The following is a 23,279-nucleotide window of genomic DNA, read 5'->3' on the forward strand; positions in this document are numbered from 1 at the left end:
GCATCTTGCAACCCTTGAAAAAGCTTTTATTTAGCAGCTGGATGGAAATAAATATAATACAAAAAAAAAAACGATAATATATCTAGGTGTAGAAGGCACAAATGTTCACACCTGTATCAAGTCAAAAAAAAAAATTTAAAACAGTGGCTCATAAAATAAGTTTTATAATTTTTCTTAAGGCTCTGGTCTTTTTCAGTTCGGGGAAGCTGTGGAGTTCTGAAGCCGGCTGATCTGCATCCTCAGCTGCATGATCTCCTCCTCCTGTTCTTCCACTCTCTTCTGTAAACCGTGGATTACCTGAAAGGGGAGGAAATGTGTATTAAAGCTAGTTGTTAGATACAGACGCATTAGCCCTGCAGGTACAACAAAGCCCTGCAGGTCCAAACTTTTTTGTTTCCAACTTAAAACAAGGCTTGGGGCAGTATGATAACACAAACCTAATTCAAACTAACATACAATATTAGGTAAATACTTATCCCAATCTACCATGTCTTTATTGAAGAAAAGTTCACTCTCTAGAAGTTGTCTGGCTGCTGGCCGAAAACTGGGGTCTTTATTTGTCAGGTTTCTGATGTATTTGGTGAGAACTGGCCATCGGTGGCAGAAGGAGTCAGGAATTTTCCCTTCTCTCAGGTCCCCGAGGGTTCGGACCCGCTCCATCTCTGTCCCAAAAGGCTGGAACAGTTCAAGAGCCAGAACCCCAATGCTGTACATATCTGACTGCAAGAGGACCAGATTCAAACGTAGTATTAAAACATGCAGAAAAGACTGTGTTTTATTTTATATATATATATAAAAGAGATAATCACAGAACTAAAAACATTGTAATAATTAAGGTCATCTAAGGATATTTCATCATAATTACCTTTGAATCATAATAAGAGCCTTCTAGCTGTTCTGGTGCAGCATAAACAAATGTTCCAACCCCTGATGTGTGGGGGAAATCTGCAAAACACAAAAAGATCCATTCAGTGTAAATTGTGCCATCTACTGGTATGTTATGAACATGTAGTGTTTTAAGAGTTTATTAATTACCGCCACCAGGAGAACTAGTTTTATGGTCATCTACTATCATATCCCTACAAGCCAAACCAAAGTCTCCAATCCGGACGTGGCACTCATGACCATGGAGGAAAATGTTCCTCGGCTGGAAAAACAAAACAAAAACAAAAGCTATTAGAATGTGTGAGATCTAACCGCAGAAATTTAAAGTAGTTATAAGTAAAAAGACACTGTATCATATTGTCCACATGCCAGAGGCAATTTATTCAGTCCCAAAAAAGTGAAAAATTCTTTTTGAAGCAGATATTTAAAAATGTTTTGTTTCAGTGTAGCCGTTGAAACCTGGCAAACAGATTTTGAGGAAAATCGAAGCATTGGTGGTACAGTATAATGCAATGGTGTTTTGCAGGTTTTCAGTAAAGCCCTGAAAACACAGAATCAGATTTTGTGTCCAATCCAACAGAAAATCGTGTCGGAGGAGGTTTTTGCATTAAGCGTTCATTGAAAGTAAATGGAGACGACAAGGGCGTAGGTTTGATTTCAACTTTGGTAGGGACACTATTCTTCAGTTTCATTGGTCCTTTGCAAAAATATGCATGCTCTTTTTTATGCTTAATGTGAGCTTCAGGGCTCATTTTGTTTAAAGAGAACAGCAGCATTTCTTGCTACATTAATACAAATCTTATAAGCACTACATGCACTAGATGCTGTTTATCAATATTTAAAGCATAACTTGCTCTGATGAATGTGGAATTAGGACTTTTTCCACTTTGAAAAGGATTGCATTTAAATTTACCTGCTACTAAGACAGTGTCTGTTTAACCAAATATAGTCTAAATATGTGGATTTATCCTGTGTTTTCTTTTGATGATATAGAATTGTGCAGAGGTAAAACCCCACTCTTATTTTTTTTTTTTAATCTAATATGCTCTCTCTGGATCATGCAAAATAATACATTCAAGGGACAGCAAATAAATGTATTGTATTTACATATGCACTGGAACTAGAAGAGGAACTGACACTGAGCATTTAAAGTATTAATATTAGAAGTTGTACATCTGGGCTGTTGTTACTTTCTGTAGCTAATTTCATGTATTTTATCTATGGCTGAAACAATTAATCATATTAACAAATTATTTAAATAATCGTGAACTATGTAATTGATTAATCGTTAACTGGAATATAGGGCCACTAAAATGTGCCTTTAGCCGACAGAGCGACCCACTTAGAGCAGGAATTATACCAAGATTGTAAAAAATATGTAAACATTTTGCATTTAAGAAGTAAAAAAAAAAAAAAGTTTTTGTCTGTCAGTATTCTCCATCCAGAACTCCTCCAAAGGAAACGTTTAAACGTTTCTGTTTCACCTGGTTTCATTTCATAAAAGATCTTTAAGGAGCCTTTGGCCATCTGATTAAAAGATAAAATAACAGAAATCCTAACGTTGTTAACTTACATTTCTCAAGTTCCACAAATCAAAAAACTCTCTCCTGCTTCTTTACAGAACTCCAATCAGAAGCTTTCGCCTGTTTTAGCATAGATAATAAGTTTTTTTCATTTGGACTAGTTTCGTAGCCCAATATTAATTTATTTTAGCGTCTTTTTTTCGCGCTCCAAGCACCCGCGCGCACACACATACAGACTAGAAAACACGCAATCAGAAAGAGAGAAGGCGGAACTTAAGGCAGAATAATCAGAGAGTTAAACCGTGCAGCTCAGTTGATGCCCTGCTATGTGAAAGGGACAGGAAAGAGCAGGCAGCTGCAGCTACCAGACAGAGAAGCTGCGAGCGGAAAAGAAGCGCCTGCTGTATAGTAAATTATAAACATGTTGTTTACATCCAATTATTGGTAGGGACAAATAGGTCCTTCCAAAATTTTGGTAGGGACATGTCCCTATGGTCCCTATGCAAACCTACGCCCATGGGAGACGATGACATCAAACATCATTTTCTGCAGAGGGCTAGCATAGCTCAGACTGAGGCCGACCCCTTTTAGTCAGACTATGCATCAATTCAGCGGGAATGCCATTGGTCTGACAGGAAGAGGGAGACGCAGTTACAAAGTAAAACACTCACACACTCACAATCTACTTTGGCAGGAAATACAAAATAAAAATAAAATCTGGTCAGGTTTGGAGTTGAACAGCCCACATAAAGCACACATGGAAGACTCATGAATGAATGAATGAATGAATAATTGAAAGAAAGAACATTTTAACCATTGTAGGAGTTCAGGAGGACAGAAAACAGATAAAGTAGTGATTCTCTCGAAGTCTTGCAAAAACAGTGAAGGAAACTAGAAAGTGCAGCTTCTCGCTCTGCTCCAAAAAAACAAACAAAAAACTTTGACAAACTTCAGGATAGAAAATAGATATGGTTATATAGGGATCCTCTTTGAGCCTCATAAAAAAAGAAAAAAAATCTAGGGGTAGAGGGTGTAGAAAAACAGCTGATCACTCTCCACTCTATGAACAAAATTTTTTTAAAAATTTAAACAAACTTCCCAGATCCCTCTTAGAATCTCCTCTCAGTGTCTTAGCCAGCATATAAACCGTCCCACAGCCTTAACTGCTGCGTTTTCCTTTTCTTAAACATTGTTCCCATTATGTTTTTAATACAGGCCAATAACAATTCTGCTTTAAGCGATTGTTAAAGATAGGCTCTCTGTGTGTCTACACCTTGAAGCTTTCTCTCTCCAGTTCTTTTCCTGAAAAGAGACCACTCAGGACAAACTCTTTAAATAACACTCCATAATGTATATGTATTAAATAACCAGGAGACATGACAACAGATTTTGACAGAAATTGTAATCTTTCTCAGATCAGAGAAGCTACAAAAGGCAGCTGCTTACAAACTGGGCTCACCTCTCAGGAAGAGGCCACGATTAAAAGTTAAAAAGGCATTTTATACATCTCCAGTCTGCTGCATCATTACATCATTCACGTTAGCAGATGAGGAGACATCCATGGCTCCAGCCTTATCAAAATATTACACTTTATTCTTAGCTGAAAGTCACTGCTCTCATTCCATTTCCAAATATTTGCCACGTACAAAATGAAGATTATAACTGTATATCCGAACAGAGGAACTGTCTTAATTAGATAAAAAAAATTGCGAAAAACATCAGTTCTGGCAATATTAAGGTGTAATAAACTCACACATCATGAATGATAATTATCCTAACAAGATACTGCACAGGCTCATTAGGTGGGGCTTTTCTTTGTAGCTGCACCGATTGTTTTTTTATTTATTTATTTTTTTTTAAATAATACATTTTCATTATCTATTCAAGTCAATTGTATTAAATTGTGTGGCACAGAGACAGATCTGCCCACCCTGTGCAGCCGCAGCCTCTCTGTATGCACTGCAGTCAGTGTGACAGAAACAAAGAATTAAAAATACACGGATGCGAGATCAAAAAGTTGAACGCAGCTGATATGAACCGGGCTCAAACGTGCAAAAAAAAAAGAAAAATGATTAGACTGGATTTATTTATTGTGGTATTTTTATATAAAGTTATGTTATGAAAATCTCACCCTGATCCTCCATGATCCTTGCTGCCACAGTTAAATATTTAACTTATTCTAATAAATCAGGATAAATATTTATTCGATGTGTGATGCATCAATAAAGCCACAACGCTCTACTGGTTTTTGTCACCAAGCCAGGTGAACAGAGAACTGTAACAGCTTCAAAAACATCCTGTTTCATCTAATCGAGGCTTACGTCTGCATTGTTTTTACAAGTATGTTTTTATAACAATAATGAACTACAGGGCATTCATGCAAATGTTCAAATTTAAAACAGGAGAGAATACCAAATCAACCACTATTAATAAATAAAACCCTAGTTTTTACTAACAAAAATAAATGCTACACTGGCAGTTTTTGCAAAGTAGTAACCGCATCCCAAAAATACAAAAACAAGAGACACAAACACAGAGGGAGGGTGTCAACACCCCCCCTAAAGAGGCCCCGACTGCAGGCAGGAGTTATCAGATGTAGGAGGAAGCCTGAGCATCAAGGTTAGACCAGTACAGCCCAATATGATGAAATTAGACATGAAAAAACAAAAACAAACCAAAAACACTAAAGCAGAAGTAGTAAAAGAAAACAGCGAACACAAAGAAAGAGGAAGCTGCTGATTATTCTACAATAAGTCTTCAGAGCTGGAGCAAAATAACCAGAATTACTTGATTCGAAGCCACCATCTCTTTAAAGAAGAAACTGAAGGAAGTAAGTCTACGAAAACCAGCAATGGGCGAGGAGCAGCGCAAAGACAGATATGTGGAAGGTAGGGTAACCAAAACGTACGGTAATGAATTCTACACGGCTGTCATGAATGAGAACGTCAGAGGAATTGAAGAGATGGTGAGGAAATATGGGAGCAACTGTCAGATTGAGATACAGGAAGGTGCATCTGGAGCATTCTGGAAGGTAACACAAGCTTCTATGGAAATACATCTCTAAATCAAGATTAATAATACCGCCTTAATAACGTGAACTTAGTTATGGAAAGATCTGTTTACACATTGACACTTTCTATCTCCATTTCTTTTCTCGAGAAGAGATCACTCAGTACAAATTCTTTAAACTACCAGGAGACGTGACAACAGATTGTAACATAAATTATAATCTTACTCAGACCAAAGAACCTGCTTAAAGTTACAGAAGGCAGCTTCTTACCAATCACAGTTAGAGAAGCATTTTATACAACTCCAGTCTGCCACACTATCACATAATTACAACAATCAAGGACACCGCTCTCATTCCATTCCTAAATCTTTGCCACATAAATAATAAAGACGACTTTTTATCCTGACTGAGGAACTGTCCTAATGAGATAAACTACTTGGGAAAACATTAGTTCTGACACACACCTGGCAGGTAGTATGAGGGTTTAAAGGAATAGTACACCCAAAACATGATTAGCCTTCATTTTCTACTCACCCCCATGCTGAACAACACTCTGGAGAACTTTTTTGATATCTCAAATGCATCTGGAGATCTGGGAGGCTTCTTGCTGTCTGCTGACATTCAAATAATGGAGGTCTATGGTGCCCGAGACAGAAAGGTCCATAAAAGTCCACAAAAAACGTCTCAATATTCCTCCATACTGCTCGTCCAATGTATTCCAAGTGTCCTGAGTGGGTAGCATCCAGAATTTACTCGAAACGAAGTCATTTAGAATGTTTTTAGAGCATAAACAGTAGTGTATAGGATTTCCTGAAAGCGCGCGCCGGCGCGTTCACGACGCTACGGAAGCCGGCAGACCAAACCAGATGAAAGTGCGCATCTGCTCTGCCAATAATGCAAGCGTAGAAGAAGAAATGTGCTGTTTACCTGTGCAAAGAAAGAAACAACGAAAGAAAAATGTCTGAGGACTTCAGTGTTGAGGAAGAGCATGAGTTCTTTGCCGAGCTGAATGCGCTGGTTTGGTCTGCCGGCTTCCGTAGCGTCATGAACGCGCAGGCGCGCGCTTTCAGGAAATCCTATACACTACTGTTTATGCTCTAAAAACATTCTAAATGACTTCGTTTCGAGTAAATTCTGGATGCTACCCACTCAGGACACTTGGAATACATTGGACGAGCAGTATGGAGGAATATTGACACGTTTTTTGTGGACTTTTATGGACCTTTCTGTCTCGGGCACCATAGACCTCCATTATTTGAATGTCAGCAGACAGCAAGAAGCCTCCCAGATCTCCAGATGCATTTGAGATATCAAAAAAGTTCTCCAGAGTGTTGTTCAGCATGGGGGTGAGTAGAAAATGAAGGCTAATCATGTTTTGGGTGTACTATTCCTTTAACAGACTCACACATCATCAGTAATAAATACTCTAACAATCTAAACACAGAAATGCTCTAACTCAGTTTATGCTTAGAAGCATTTCAAAGCTAACAAAGCAGAGACTCAAAGACAGAACTTTTACATTGAAGTTTCCCTCTCTGCCTTAGGGCTCCGTCTGTCCCCTTCACCTGGCTGCTGCCTTCAGAAGAGCACGGAGCATTCAGAGTTTGCTGTCAGCAGGAGCTGATGCAGACTTTAAGTAAGAAAACACAAAAATGTTTCAACAAAAATCTGAAAGCTTCTGGTTATTTTTACACTTCCTGCTAAACAGGGAAACCAGGAAGAAAACAGCCCACATATTAGTTTTACTTTGAATGTGAAATGCCCGTGTTTCCAACACTGTTTATTTCGCAGAGACCAGCTCGGTCGGATTCCACTACATCTGGTCATCATCAACTGGCCGACTGCCTTAATGACCCGGAAAAAACCTTCCTCCAAGTACTGGAGCTCTATGCTGAGAGAAAGCAGGCAGGCTGAGGCCTGCTTACGGCTCCTCTGTGATCATGGAGCTAATGTCAACACACGGGTAAGGAGGTCTCACACTTCTTACCCACAATAAAGTATCAAATTCACTGTAAGACATCATCTTACTAATGTATATATGTTGGTAGATGGATGAAAAAGGTCAGCCAACGGCTCTTCATGTCTCGGTACGTTACAAAGCCCTGCCTGCTGTCTCCATCCTGATCAGCTATGGTGCTGATGTAAACGCTGTTGACAGCAGAGGGATGACGCCGCTGCACATGGCGGCAGGGATCCTCCATCAGGAAATCACAGCAAGGTTGATTCATCAGGGAGCTGATGTGAACACGGTTTGTTCTACATCTTTGTTTAAAATTATGGAGTGAGTTTGTTCCAAGAGCGCATTCTGGAAATGGGAATTTAAAAAATAAAACAAGCCTGAAATTAAACTTTCAAAAACATTTTAATCATTAAAAGGTTTGGAGAGTAACTTTGCTGTTTTCTCACATTTAATTATATATATATATTCTTTAAATCTATGTTTTAACTCTTATTTTTTGTCATCCTTTTCTTAAATTAATTTTTTTAATCAATTTCCTATTTTTCTATGTTATATTTATTACTTTTGACAGATTTTACATTTATCCATTTTCTTTTTATTCAAGTTTTTCAAATTGAGTTTTATTAATTGCTTTCTCTTAAGTTGCAATTTAAGCCCAATCAAAACGCTCGTTCTCCACGTCCATGCTGATCAATAGAAACTCATCTTTGCTCTTTACTCCAGAAAAGAATGCAATTCAAAAAACTCAATCTAAAAAGATAAGCAAAATAAAAAACATAAATGGAAAACAAAAATTTGAAGAAAAAAATAATTTTAAAGAAAGAAACATAGGATAAAAATGTATCAGGAAAAATTACGGTAATCAGAAAAAAATGTACTCTTAAAACCTTTTTGTTTACTTAAATTATTTTCTATGTTCAATTTCTGCTGGATGATATATTTTTTCAAATTTCCATTTACAAAGTGTTTTTCTCATCACATTTCTATTTACGATGGGTTTTTTGCTTGCTAGAATAGTGCAATACAAGTTACTCCTTATTACACATAAAATTGAATTTGCTCGGTTGGTTCATTTCTTAAATGTAGTGAAGTCTTGAAGATTGTAGTTTTCATAACTTTTTTTATTTTCCAAAGAGGATGCAGCAGTCTGGGAACACTCCTCTGCATATTGCCGTAGTTGCTGTGATGACAAAGAGCACTAAAATCCTGGAGGAGGACATCAGCTGCATCTCTGAGCTGTTGGAGCATGGAGCGAATGCAAACACCATAAACAAGGCGGGGATGTCACCATTGCATCAAGCATGCAGCCTTGGCAATGAGGAGCTGCTGGATCTGCTGCTAAGATACGGAGCTAGCGTCAATAAAGTGAGCGGAGCAGGCGAGAGCTGTCTGTTTCTGTTTCTGGACCAGCGACCTAATCTGAGGAACAACTCTCTCCTGATGAAACTGCTTAGTCTGAGCTCCCCGCTCACAGTCTGCAACCAGAACGGCTGCTTACCTTCAACCTTAAATCAGCAATGTTTCCTCAAACAGAGAGAACAACTGTTCAACCTAACTCAGCAGCCAAAGACGCTTCACGATATTTGCAAAATATCAGATCTATCTGAAATATATCAGAGGACGACAGAAAGAACTTCAAAAAATCCTTCCTGAAAGCTTGTATGCTTTTGTCTTTAACCAGTGGGAGATCATAAACCTTTCCTTTGTGGTCGACTGAAATTGATTTCCTCAAAAAATAAAATCATCTATAGGAATGTGATCTCCTGCTTATCCAGAATCCTTTCCTCAGAGAGCTCAAGCATTATTTATAGGAAGCAAAATCATCTTTACAGCTTCAACTCATTGAAGGAATACAGTAAATAACTCTGTACGCAAAATAAAACATGTTTGCTTGATCTGTTTGCACCTTTTTGTTCTCTAAAAGAGCCAACTTATTATCAACTGTCACAGATCCCCCAGCCTCACAGTAGTGCCTGTAGAAGACCCAGATTTGGATCCAGAACCAGGAGACCACAGAGGCCATCTGAACTCAGACCCACCAACAGCCTTTGCTAAGCTTATCTAAGCTTTAGAGAAGCTGCAGTTTTCCAAAACGGAGATCAACATAGTGTGATCATTTCCTGCGTTTACTGTTGTTTAAAGGATGCTAGGTGGTAGGGCAGGACGATAAACCGGTGTTCTGTCAGCTCAGCATACCGCATCAGGCCAGCATACCCATAATAATACACACGTGCACGCCTATTACTGCACAAAGTCACAACCGCATGGAAGAGCCATCAGATCACCATACCCTTCAAAAAACACCAAAAAGTAGTCATTAATTAGTTTTTTTTTTGGACACGAGTAAAAAGGATAGTTTAAAGTGTATTTATCGTAATAAGCTTAAGAGATACTCACGCGTTGAGGTAGCTTAAAGTTTATTTAGAGAAGGGTCTACTGCCATCTACTAAACGCGTCCCATACTAAACACACGTCCCGCCCCGCTAATGGATGATACTGATTTGGACATTACGTCATCTCGGATCCAGAGGCTTGGCAGAGAAGAAGGAAGATTAATTTATGTGAATCAAACATGAGCAAGATGCCTGCTAGTAACTTGGCCCATAAAAAAGTTAGAGTAATCTTGTTCAATGTTGGGATTAAAGGAGTAGATCATTCCATGATCAAATTGCTGTACTATTTTACCAAGTATTTTATTTTCTTATATCATATCATTTTCCAGGCATTTCTAAGTTAATTCAATAAAACAGCATGATTGGCTGTAAGGAGAGCGGAGACAGAGGACACTCTATGTCAGGGATGTCAAACTGGTTCCAGTAAGGGCCATGAGGCTGCAGGTTTTCTTTCCAACCAAGCAGTAGCACACCAGACACCAGTCATCTAATTAAGTGAGTTCAATCTGAACACAATGACTTGATGAGATGAATGGAGGTCTGGTGTGCTATTGCTTGGTTGGAAAGAAAACCTGCAGCCACACGGCCCTTTCTGGAACCAGTTTGAGACCCCTGCTCTATGTAATGCGTATTAATAAGGGTATTCTGGCCTGATGGGGTATGCTAGCATATGTGTTTTCAAATGTGTATGTGTTTTATCCACCTGGATCTCTGCTCTTTTTGGCCCTCATGTCCCTCCGTCGTCGGACTAAACTCGCCCCCACGTCCTCTCCGCCTCGGCCGTATCTAGACCCACAGTGTGTAGCACAGACCACGCTTCAATATTGAGCATATTTTAAAAATGTCTGTGTCAAGCTCACTGCAACACACTGCTGTAAGAGTATAACCAGGAAGCTAGGTAGGAGGGCAAAATAGGTTTAGCGCCACCGCAGCATGGGAGGAGAATTACGCCCAGGAGCAAATGGATAAAAATAGATCGGAGGGGGAAAAAAACATGAATCGATTCTCTTGCGGACGTGTCGATGCATCGGATCATCGGCTGTTGGGTCGATGAATCGATACAAAACGATTATTATTTACACCCCTACTACTTACTAATACTACACCAGATTTTAGCCGTTGCCGTCATTCACTATAATAACTGGTGACAATTTTCCCATGTCGGTAAAAGTAATGAACATAATTCTGCTTCATTATCGAGGTAAAACTGCCCAAATTATCATGATATTGATTTGAGGTCATATCACCCAGCCCTACTAGGTGGTCCGTAAGCTGGATCATTCTCTAAGGAATAATCACAGACGATTTAGACTAATTTAAATAAAAGGCTATTAAGGTCTGATTTTGGCAAATCATTTAATAAAATATAATCCTGGCAAGTAATGTATTTTTACCGGCGCTGTGAATTGTTATGAACACATTCCAGTTGCTCTAAATACGTTAGCAGCTAATTTGACCACATTTCAAACTCGTCGAGATAAACTTTGGTTCTCAAACATAAAATCCTGGCCTATGATGTCATCAAATAATGTTATTGATCATGGTTCTGAACCCTTTTCAATTCTTCTTCTTTGTGTAAACAGTAGCTAATTAGTTTATTCGAGTTTCATTTGTTTAGTCAAACTTTTTTTCAACCAAAATATGTTTGACTTGAAGTTGAATCATTTTTGTTAAATAACAATTTAATTTTATAAGGGAGTTGTTGTGAATGTATTCTATATACACTATATTGCCAAAAGTATTTGCTCACCTGCCTTGACTCACATATGAGCTTAAGTGACATCCCGTTCCTAATCCATAGGGTTCAATATGACGTCGGTCCACCCTTTGCAGCTAGAACAGCTTCAACTCTTCTGGGAAGGCTGTCCACAAGGTTTAGGAGTGTGTTTATGGGAATTTTTGACCATTCTTCCAGAAGCGCATTTGTGAGGTCGCACACTGATGTTGGACGAGAAGGCCTGGCTCTCAGTCTCCGCTCTAATTCATCCCAAAGGTGTTCTATCGGGTTGAGGTCAGGACTCTGTGCAGGCCAGTCAAGTTCATCCACACCAGACTCTGTCATCCATGTCTTTATGGACCTTGCTTTGTGCACTGGTGCACAGTCATGTTGGAAGAGGAAGGGGCCAGCTCCAAACTGTTCCCACAAAGTTGGGAGCATGGAATTGTCCAAAATGTCTTGGTATGCTGAAGCATTCAGAGTTCCTTTCACTGGAACTAAGGGGCCAAGCCCAGCTCCTGAAAAACAACCCCACACCATAATCCCCCCTCCACCAAACTTTACACTTGGCACAATGCAGTCAGACAAGTACCGTTCTCCTGGCAACCGCCAAACCCAGACCCGTCCATCAGATTGCCAGATGGAGAAGCGCGATTCGTCACTCCAGAGAACGCGTCTCCACTGCTCTAGAGTCCAGTGGCGGCGTGCTTTACACCACCGCATCCGACGCTTTGCATTGCACTTGGTGATGTATGGCTTGGATGCAGCTGCTCGACCATGGAAACCCATTCCATGAAGCTCTCTGCGCACTGTTCTTGAGCTAATCTGAAGGCCACATGAAGTTTGGAGGTCTGTAGTGATTGACTCTGCAGAAAGTTGGCGACCTCTTCGCACTATGCGCTTCAGCATCCGCTGACCCCGCTCCGTCAGTTTACGTGGCCTACCACTTCGTGGCTGAGTTGCTGTCGTTCCCAAACACTTCCATTTTCTTATAATACAGCTGACAGTTGACTGTGGAATATTTAGGAGCGAGGAAATTTCACGACTGGATTTGTTGCACAGGTGGCATCCTATCACAGTTCCACGCTGGAATTCACTGAGCTCCTGAGAGCGACCCATTCTTTCACAAATGTTTGTAAAAACAGTCTGCATGCCTAGGTGCTTGAATTTATACACCTGTGGCCATGGAAGTGATTGGAACACCTGATTCCAATAATTTGGATGGGTGAGCAAATACTTTTGGCAATATAGTGTATGTGCTATTTGAAAATGATTGGGGCAACAATCTGAAAGTAAAAGGCTAATTAGGTTTGGCAAAATGTAACAATGTATATTCACAGAGGCTTTTAATCCAATTTGAATTTCAGTGATTTTTGCATAGAGAAATGAGAAATATTTCAGTGACTAAAGGTACGAAGCTTACAGATGCCAGTAAGACTTGCAGGAATAAACAGTGACAAAAGGTTAATCAACCGTACTGAAGCATAAAGGAGCTGAAACGCATTAAAACCTTTGAAGCCTTGGATTCTCCTTCCGCTTCACAATGAAATGCTAAAATACAAACTCTAAATGTTACCTTCAAGTCTCTGTGCATGATTCCTCTGGAGTGAATGTATGCCACCCCTTCCAGAATGTTCCTGAGCAAGTTCAGTGTGTGTTCAGCATCAACACAAGCATAAGGAGCTGCAGAAACCACAAGAGGGAGACGTTTAGGTTTCAGAGCGGGACTGAAAGTCAGCAATTCATTTCATTTCACAGACAACCATTTGTATATTGTTACAAATAATGACTAATCTATAAACAATTTAAGAGGAATACAGTCAGAGAGCTGGTCCTCTTTGGGCCTGAAGTTCCTCTCATTGATCCAGTCCTTTAGTGAGCGCTCACACAGCTGCATCTGAATGTAGAGCATCAGGTGGATCTGAACCTGAGCACATCGGGAGGAACCAAGAAGAAAACGATACAGATTTTTACTGTACATTACATTTTTTTCTTTGGTATATTAAATGAAATTGAGAGAGTTAAGGCACCTACATCTTTAGAGGGTTTCCTTGAGTGTATTTCAGCGCACTGTTGATGCTCCCTTTCAGTGCAGGAGTTATTGTTCTGTTCAATGCTGCTCCTACTGGCCTCCTCGCCTAACACTGCCGACTGGTCGTGACTCATGGCGGGACATTTGGAGCCATTTCTGGGCTCTTCCTGTTCAAGGAAGACGCAGGGAACATAATCCTGCATACGATTCTTCTCCTTGGGACACATAATCTTGCAGTCTGGTCTGGAAACTAAAGACTGGCTCTCTGATGGAAGTACATTTGCACTATCTGCTTGACTTTGGCTTTGGAAAACCACAGAAAAGCTGTTGCCACTGTTGTCGGCGCTTTCATCCGAACTGTGAATTAGAGAGTTAAGACGTAAAGTATAACTGATATTTTTGCTGTTCTGTTCACATACAGGGGAATGCAATAAAAAGGCTATTGTGAAAGTTTAGCTAATGACTCTTGCCGTACCCATCTTTTTCTCCAGGGGATTCCAGAGCAGGAAGGTGCAAGTCAGGATCTGCAGCAAACCAAACTTTTGTACAGATTTTTTTTGAGAAATTTTCCTTTTGAAGACATTTTGCTTCAGGATAGCAGATAAATACTCACAGTCTGTTGGCTGAACATGTTCCATCCATGCTGTGTGATATCCCACAATGTTTACATGTTGCAAGCTGGATAACATTTTGACTTCCCTAAGAACCTAAAATAAACACAATTACCTGTCAGCTGGAAAGTCAGCAATAGATCTTTGGCAAATATTAACCTTGTATTTCTATAAAAACAAAAAAAATGAAAATGCATTTTCGTTTCCCTTTTTTCTTTCACTGAATATTCAAAAAACAAACAAAAAAAACAAAACAGAGGGACAACAAGCTTCCAACTTTCCAACTAACCCTGATTAATTCAGAGTCCATACTTTCCTATGCTTTTGTCAAGAAGATTCTTAGTAGAGTCTGGAGACACCATGGAGAGCAATCTGCTGCCTCCAAAATCCTTCAGCATGACTGGTTTAGCAGTGGGTCAGTAATGGTGTGGGGTGGCATTTGTCTGGTGGGCCGCAGATCCCCCCATATGCTTGCCAGGGGTAGCGTGACTGCCATTAGCTAACAAGATGAGACCCTCAGACCCCTTGTGAGACCCTATGCTGGTACAGTTAGCCCTGGATTCCTCCTAATGTAGAACATTGTAAGACCTCATGTGTCTGGAGTCTGTCAGCAGTTCCTGCAAGATGAAGGCATTGAAGTATGGACTGGCCCAACGTTCCCCATACATCATGTCTTGATCCATCCACCAATGTCACTTTGCACCACAGACTGTCCAGGAGTCGGCGGATGCTTTAGTCCAGTTCTAGGAGGAGACATCTGCCACCTCATCAGGAGCATGACCAGGCATGGTGGGGAGATCATACAGGCACATAGAGGCTATATTCAATACAGAGCCTCATTTTGTCACGTTTTAAGGACATAAAATCAAAGTTTGTTTTTCCACGTATGTTGTGTGTGACTCCAAATCCAGGCTTCCATTGGTTAAAACATGTGATTTCTACTGATAATTTTTTGTGATTTTGTTATTGGCACATTCAGCATTCACAGAGAATATTAAATTCAGATCTAGGATGTTATTTGAGCGTTCCCTTTATTATTTTGAGCAGTGTATTATTACTGAGGACCCAAACCTCAGGACTTCTGGCTCAAATTTACTCTGCATACCCAGAACCAGATCAAACATGGAGAAGCAGCAATCAGTTCTTAAATGTCACCAATCTGAAATAAACTCCCTGAAACTGAAACCCTTAGTCTCTACTAATTAAGATAATAAAAAATAAAATTCAACTTTATTGATCTCACACTGGAGAAATTTACCCCTGCATTTAACCCCTCCCCTTGGGGGGCAGTGGGCTGCCATACTGGGGCGCCCTGGGAGCAGTGTGGGGTTATGGGTCTTGCTCAGACACCCAGAGTAGCAGTCCGTGGGAGTGGGGTTGGAACTCAGAACCTCAGGATTCCAAGCTCTATGCCCTACCCAGTAGCCTGCCACTGCCCCAAGATTAAAAACATATTTGTTTAAAAGCTTTTGAATGAGCGGTCTAAACATTATGAGTCGTCAGTTCAAGTTTTCTTTCCTTTCTACTTAATCATTAAACTTTTCTTTAATACAGTCTACTTATTTTAATTCACTTGTTTTCCCCTCTTGAATTAGTTTTGTTGCCTCTATACCACTGCAATCTACTTTTTGTTCTCTCATGTACAGCACTTTGAACTGTCTTGCCACTAAAATATGCTGTAAACTTTCCCTGCCTTGAGATGGGATCGTTGTAAAGTGCTGCTTTATAAATAAAGTGAATTAAACTGACAGAGATAGTTCATTTCTGTCAGGTAAATAGAAAATATGCATGCCTTTTAGAAGATTTACATTAAAACAATTAGAGAAATTGCTATAATAAGGCAGCTGGTAAATAGTTTTTTTCAAATAGAAACTGGATTTTTGCTCATCCAGTCAGATTTGATGGAGTGTTTTTAACACCACGTTTGATTTCCTGCCACAGATTCCTGATGGTATTTAGGTTTAAGATATTACTTCATCATTGTAATATATGAATAAACTTAGATCCAATCCATTACATTGGAGCTCTGGCTATACAGCTACATCAGGCTCCACCTCACTTTTAAAGTCGTAGGGAAGCGGCTGTTCCAACCGTTGCATTTCCAAATTCTCCTGATTGGTGCCCGACTTACAAGAGTGAATAAAGTGAATGTTATTGGTCGTTTATCAAGGGGGCGGGATTGTTGTGGTGGAAGGTTCCCAAGCTATTTGGTTGTGGCCGGTTTGTCAGCAGCATCTTGCTAAACAGTTAGCAACTTAGTGCTGGTAGGTTCTCAATGGAAAATTCCATTGGGACCAAGTAGCACTTAGCAACGACACTGTCAAGGAACGCTATGGACAGAGGAAACATGCAAGAGGAGGAGAGTTTAGTGTCGGAGGTCTTGAATGAGTCTCCTTCATCGTACATGTTTTATTTAGAGGAGGAAAGCGGGGACGAAGATGTTGTGGAAGAGGACGCCAGGGTTGAAGAAGCTTGGTTTGGTGTAGAAGGCTTACAGCCGTACATGTTTGAGCCCTTGCCTCGCAACGCTGCCAGTTCTGTTAGCTCTACGCCTGCTGAAGACACAGACGTCCATCCCCGTGAACACTGGGACGCAACTCAATGGGAAAGGAGATTATTTTTATTTCTTATTTCAACCCTTGCGTTTTTTAGCTGCGACATAGGAATCAAGATGCTATGGCTGACAAAATTTGATTGACAGATGACTGTTGATATATGATTTGCTGAAAAAAAGCTGACGTATATCTAACTGGCCTGCATAAGATAACGAAAAAACCCACAGATTTTAAGACAGGATTATTTTAAAAATAGAAATTTTCTAACTTTTAGGACAATCTGATAGGTCTGATAAACAGTACATTTATATACATGTTTGAGCCACATTTAAATATGACTTTCCCAGGATTTTACCAGACTAACAGGACTGAACAGAAAAAAAAAACATTTCCTATAAACTCTAACAAGTTTTAATTTCCTCCCTGCTAAAATAAAGCAAAGTATTTGTGTAAAATTTCATTAAAAATAATCTGTTCCTCCAATGTAACAACTATTCCCAACTCTGTTTGGTCAAATACATAAACCCCAATAAATGACACTAAACTTTGTTGGTGTAGAGTTAAAACATGTTTAAAGGTTTGATGATAATGAACAATTAATCAGCGCATAGAGAGTTTTTATGCGTAATAAACCTTAAATCATTGTCCCAGCAGGCAGTATGGTCTGTAGTCTTTTGGTTATAGAGAATAATGTGGAATCTAACCTTCATGCAATCCTCCTTTGAGACTCTCTTAATCAGAATCTTCTTCACAGCATAAAACTGACCATCCAGTTTGTTCACAACCTACAAAATGGTGTTAAAGAAAAAAACATTTGGAACAAATAAATTACATTTTGAACATGACACAAGTTCCAACATTAGTTAGAAAAATAATAATAAAACAGAAAAATGTGTTACCTTAAAAACATTTCCATAGGAACCTTTTCCAAGCAGACAGATTTCATCAAACTCACTGAGATACCGAGATGTCTGAGCCTGGAAGAGTCCCTCTTTTGACCTGTGACCAAATCAGTCATTTTAAATATGCAAAACATATTAGAAAAAAAAAAAAGATTACTCTTAACTACACGTTACCTTACAGCTGGATTGTGTGTATTTGTGCCAAGACGTTGCTGGCCCTGCAAACAAATTAAAAGTTACAAAAGTTACAAACAATAAGATTTTTCATTCACCCACAATATCAAACTACATCATAACATTCCCCGACATACTAGCAGGCATAATTGCAGAAAAGGGAGACAAAACAAAAAAGAATAATAAATCAATCAGTAAATGAATTGCCTGATGTGCTTAACAAGAAATGGAAGAAAAATGTCTTTTTTTTTCCAGTTTATTTTTCAAATTATTATTTTTTTTTTTTCAAATTTCTCTTGTTCAGATGAATTACAGATATTTCAAATAGTGTTTTATTGATCTCATTCTCCTGACTTCTAGGGAAAGTTTGCATTGGGCCTAAAGTGAAGAGAAAACGATCTATAAAACTCAATTTGAAAAGAATGCAACTTATAAAACTCAATGTGAAAAAGGGAAATTTGAGCAGACATTAGTAGAAATATAGTAGCAGTGAAAAAATATACAATTTAAGGAATTTAAAACAATAATAAATTAAAAATAATGATTAAGAAGTTATTTCAAGTTTCGTTCTTAGATTATGTGTTTTTTCAAATGTCAATTTTCAAAACATGTTCTTTGCTATACAATAATAACAATAATGTAAGAAATTCACTGTGGTTTTAATCAGGCAAAATGCGAGAGATGCGCGGAGTACGCTAAGAAACTAACGAGTAGGTCGTTACCTGTCGAAAGAGCGAGGAACTTGCAGCACTGAGTAACTCAGTGAAAGCTCGGTTATGCTGGAGTCTAATGGTGCTGAATTCATCACTTATGGCCAAAGGGGAGACAAGGTTCATGGCTGCCAAACGGTTGCCAATGGCTGTTAGAAATAAAAAAGGAGAACTTAGAAGTATGATAGGAGTACATTTCAATGAAGAATAGCAGAAAAACGGGGGATTTAAAGCATCCACCTTTAAACAGCCTACGTGAACGGGAAGGATTGCTCTCATAGACGAAGCACAGGTGCTCCAGCAGGGAGCCAATGAGGAGGTGGTTGGGGATTGCTGAAGCAAACTCTTGGATGGTTGAGTACTGCCTTCCAGCCATCAGTAGCTCATGGTTACTTTCTGAATCTGAAGCTGAGCAAAACACAAAGCAAAGAAACAAAACCAGCTCATTGTCTCATAAAAAGGGAAGCAAACAAAAACACAACTGTTTGGTGATCATATGGAAGACAGCATGATAAAAATAAAGAGAATATTTAAGTTTAGCCACATACCTTCTTCAATTACTTTTGCTATCATTTCTACTATGTTTTTCTCTTCTAGGTCCATGACTCAGAATGGAAAGCCTTCTGGCAGAATACTGCGCACTCCACGCTTTAATAATGATTATTCCCTTCCACCGGTCCATATAATGAACTCATCTTACTTTTACATACAGGAGTGTACCCAGCATTCATGCTTATCTGCTATGTCCAGTAGAGGCCAACCCACCCTCACTGCAACATAACACACACACACACACACACACACACACGGGTGATTGGAGATGTTTAGTGTGCCAAAACAGGAAGGAGGGGCCTGAGCGTTTGCTCGCCATGATGCAAGGTGTGTGGTTGATATAAACTACTAAAAAACCTTGCTTTAAGTACTAAAGACTGAATACAAGCCCTCTTTATAAATGTAATCTTAAAATAAAACAGTCTAAACACATTATTGGTAGCAAACAAAGCATATTGAGTTCTTTAAAAATAGGTTAAAAAACAATTATTTTTTTATAAAGCTGTTCTTACAGGTTAAGTATTTTTTGGAGGAAGTGCTCAAACAACTGAATTTATTTTCTGGTTTAGAATCACGCAGATAAAGTAGAAAAAAAAGAAAAAAAAGTAGAGACTGTACTAGTATTAAGAGGTAAAACTATGCGGATATAAATACCGGTAAGTATCAAATGCACAGGACTGATTTGACTAATCCTGATTAATCTATTGTTGAAATAATCGTCAACTAATTGCTGTAAATAACCGTTTGTTAGCTACAGTAAAGGGACAGAGGATCTAAGGCATGTCTGAAAGAATAACCCATTTGCAGCAGTATTAAACAAAACTCTACAAAAAAACTTTTACTACTCAAGATTAAATATTTTCCTTCCATATATACTAATGAGACCTGTGTCCTTTTTGATCACGTAAATGGAGAAATAAAAAGCAACGTGAACTTCAAAAATCGTCCCCAAGAAATAAACAGCACATATCAGGTTAGAGGAACATCTAAATAATTAGCATCAGTGAACCTGTATTGATTAATCTGTAATAAAAATAGTTCAAAACTGATAGAGATGTTGATATTTGCTCTAAAAGTAGAACATTTTTAGGTATACAGTAACCTTATCTAAGAATGGCAGCAATATAAACATTTTATCAGGCTTGTTTAGAACATTGATGCAAGGCCTGCTAGTAGGACATCATACGATGACGCTACTTTGTTCATTTGGGGGGAGCAGCCTGTCACTATCGGGGGGGAGGGGGGTCTTCATTCGGTTTGAGAATAGCTTTTTAAAGCCATTTCTATTTATATAGTTAAAACACATAAAACTTTAACGCAGCTAAAATGGAGAAGTTGTTGCTGATTCCTCTAAAGGAGGCTGAGGTTAGACATTCCAGCTAACTGGAGACTAATTCTATTTTCATTCTCTTGCTAGCTGTTCCATGTTTGCAGGCTGCTGCTCTTTCTGCCAACATACCATGTGCTCCTTCTAGGCAACCCTATGACTTGTCATAGGATTATCTCAGGAACCAGGAGGTAAACGCCAACTACACACTGCTATGAATTGGTTAAGGGACTGGTACAGTATTGGTGACACAGTCAAGACTACTGCACACCCAGCAACACCGACTTCCTCTGCGCTGGAGGCTTTATCTATTCTGATGCAAGCTACTAATCTATTTAATGATAGGCTGGCACCGGTTATTGAGTAGTAACAGCTGGCAAATGAGATGCCGGAGCCGGTAAGTGGCACCAATACTGCGCTGCACCTTTAGGTTTGAAAGGAGAAGAACATGGATAACGTTATTGATGGAGGAGAATGATTTTCCATAAGTAATGTTACTCCCATACTGGGTGATAAATGACAATTGTTTTGGTAAATTTTATAGTAAATTTTTCAGTGATTACTTCTCCAAGTAATAGCTAATATTTTACTACCCCATTGCAGAGTTTGTTTCTGCCATATATAATCATATCATGAGTATCCCAGAATGAATAGTAGACATTACTACTGACAAGGGCTGAAGCAATCGGATTAATCGTGGTAAATTGATTATTAAAATAATCGTCAACTAATTTATTAATCGATTAATCGTTAACTGGAGTATAGAGACTGTAAAACATGCCTTTAGCTGACAGAGCGAACCACTTAGAGCAGGAATTATACCAAAATTGGGGAAAAAATTTAAGATTAAAAAAAACTTTTTTTCCTGTCAATATTCTCTATCCAGAACTCCACAAGTCTAAAGGTTTTAGTTTCACCTGGTTTTATTCTGTATAAAATCTTCTTTAAGGGAGCTTTTACTATCCGATTTTTAACTGGTTTTATTTAAAAAATGATCAACAGATTAATAGATTATCAAAATAATGGTTAGTTGCAGCCCTACTACTGACTTTACAATTAATTAAACTTTATTGATCTCACATTGAAGAAATATACCTCTGCATTTAAACCATTTCCTTGGGGAGCAGTGGGCTGCCTCTGTGCAGGGCCCGGGGAGCAGTGTGGGGTTAAGGATCTTGCTCAGAGTCCCAGAGTGGCATTCTGTGGGGGTGGGGCTCGAACCCAGAACCTCAAGATTCCAAAACAAATTTTAGTAGTGAATGCCCTCTAACCCTTTAATCAACCCTTTTCTGAATAGCAGTTTTCATCTCTGAAATGGTAAATACATTTCGGAATATAAGGAACAGTTTATTATGTAAAGTTTTTCATGGCCCATCCCCTCAGTACATTTTATTTAGGCTTACGCTTGAAACTTGTGCTATTTTAACTAGAATAATTAATTGTTTTTAACGCTATGATGTCATCAACCATCTTCTGTGTAGCAGTTTGTTAGAGCACTTGCTTTTATATCTGACAAAGCTCACCAGGAAGGCCTTTTTTGACCTAGGATCCGCTCCCCAAATCAGTGCAGGTGGTGGAAGACAAAGAAACAAATGAAAAACAAAATCACTGATTTACAATATCTACCATCTCTTGAATGAACTTGTTGCAGAAATTGACAGGATATACAGTAACAGACTGCTGCATCCTAAGTGCACAAAGCAGCGTTACTGCAGATCCTTTCTCCCTGCAGCAGTTAAAACCATCAGTGCTCCTAACAACCTCTATAAGGGTTTATATCCATATGTTGACATATTTTTCCATTCTTGTAAATAGGAAGGTTTATTTTTCTTCCCCATAGATAAACTTATACGTTTTTGCTTTATTTTTTTAAACCTATCAATGGAGTTGCATATTTCTTTACATTTTAACACTTTTTACAATGACTGTACAACCCATTTACAAGAATGAAAAAATAGAATAAAAAATAGAGTACAGTAAGTTATTCTCTGTTTTTGCATGTGTTTATATCCTAGAATGTGTATTTACAATAAATTGATAACTTGCACCGTGCAAAGTCAAGAACTATTGGTTAAATCCACATCAGTTTAGATAGACATCTCCATAGGATCTAGAACTAATAGATTATAAACAGGTCGCAGTTGTCTCCATAAACGAGCAGCAGTTTATCTCGCGAGATCTTAGAAATGCTTCTATTGCCCTGAAAATAAGCAGGGTAAATGCAAGACACCTGCTCGTTGTACACGAAATTTATGATAATAACAAATCAAAACATAAAGCAAACCATCTTACTGTCAAATTGAACGTCTTCGTCCTCTTCGCTGGCCAAACTTAAAAGGCTAATGCTGCTGTCAGCCTGCTGTCTCCGGACAGCTGTTAGGTTGCAGTGAACCAACAGGTTGCTACAACTGCCAGAACATTCCTCCGATCTCATTGGACCGCTGTCCGGTGAACTGTACATTCTAAACGTAAATAACCATAAAATAAACTTAAAACATTTTTTCTAAAGCGCCACCAAATTCACATGAGCTAACCTCATGGTTTTCGCTAACTATAACGGGATAGTCGCTCTTGACACATCAACATGGCAAGAACTTGTCAGAAATGATAGCTTTGAGAAAAGTCCCTCACGTTCCGTATGAACTGTCGGCCATGTTGGAGTAACAGACGGCTTAAGGCACCGTCATACAAAGTGTGAACTATAAAAATAGACCAAACAGATTGTTCCTTTCCAATCATCCCACACAAAATAAACACATCCATAAAAACTGAGGTGGAAAATTAAATATATGGACATTATGTTTAAAAGGATAAGGTGAAACACTTTGGCTAACACAGATATATTCGTTTTTTTCGAAGCTACATGATTACAGATGAGCCCTAACGTCCCAGTGATGAAATTCAACAATGATTTCGGAAACATATTTA

General features: G+C 38.8%; 2 protein-coding genes across 4 annotated transcripts; one reads left to right on the plus strand and one right to left on the minus strand.

Moving 5' to 3' along the window:
- Positions 1-18: 18 nt before the first annotated feature.
- On the minus strand, positions 19-23,030 carry eif2ak1 (eukaryotic translation initiation factor 2-alpha kinase 1). Of its 3 annotated transcripts, none has more exons than XM_038299696.1 (15): positions 22,644-23,030; positions 18,728-18,880; positions 18,485-18,621; positions 17,763-17,806; positions 17,586-17,685; positions 17,391-17,471; positions 14,134-14,227; positions 13,996-14,059; positions 13,523-13,877; positions 13,307-13,415; positions 13,065-13,171; positions 1,036-1,147; positions 866-945; positions 487-720; positions 19-297 (listed from the first exon to the last, which is right to left on the minus strand). In XM_038299696.1, the coding sequence occupies exons 1-15, from the start codon at positions 22,810-22,812 to the stop codon at positions 193-195; spliced, it is 1,944 nt and encodes a 647-aa protein (XP_038155624.1). In that variant the 5' UTR covers positions 22,813-23,030; the 3' UTR covers positions 19-192. The 3 variants fall into 3 exon arrangements, with proteins under 3 accessions (XP_038155624.1, XP_038155623.1, XP_038155622.1); XM_038299695.1 differs by having other exon boundaries at positions 21-297; positions 13,996-14,044; positions 18,713-18,880; XM_038299694.1 differs by having other exon boundaries at positions 22-297; positions 18,713-18,880.
- Positions 4,344-10,160, plus strand: LOC119792865 (ankyrin repeat domain-containing protein 61-like). The gene is made up of 5 exons (XM_038299697.1): positions 4,344-5,439; positions 6,963-7,054; positions 7,210-7,381; positions 7,467-7,667; positions 8,513-10,160. The coding sequence occupies exons 1-5, from the start codon at positions 5,260-5,262 to the stop codon at positions 9,029-9,031; spliced, it is 1,164 nt and encodes a 387-aa protein (XP_038155625.1). The 5' UTR covers positions 4,344-5,259; the 3' UTR covers positions 9,032-10,160.
- Positions 23,031-23,279: the final 249 nt, after the last annotated feature.

This window comes from Cyprinodon tularosa, unplaced genomic scaffold (assembly GCF_016077235.1).
Source record: "Cyprinodon tularosa strain WSP-4 unplaced genomic scaffold, ASM1607723v1 ctg433, whole genome shotgun sequence".
NCBI lineage: Eukaryota > Metazoa > Chordata > Actinopteri > Cyprinodontiformes > Cyprinodontidae > Cyprinodon > Cyprinodon tularosa.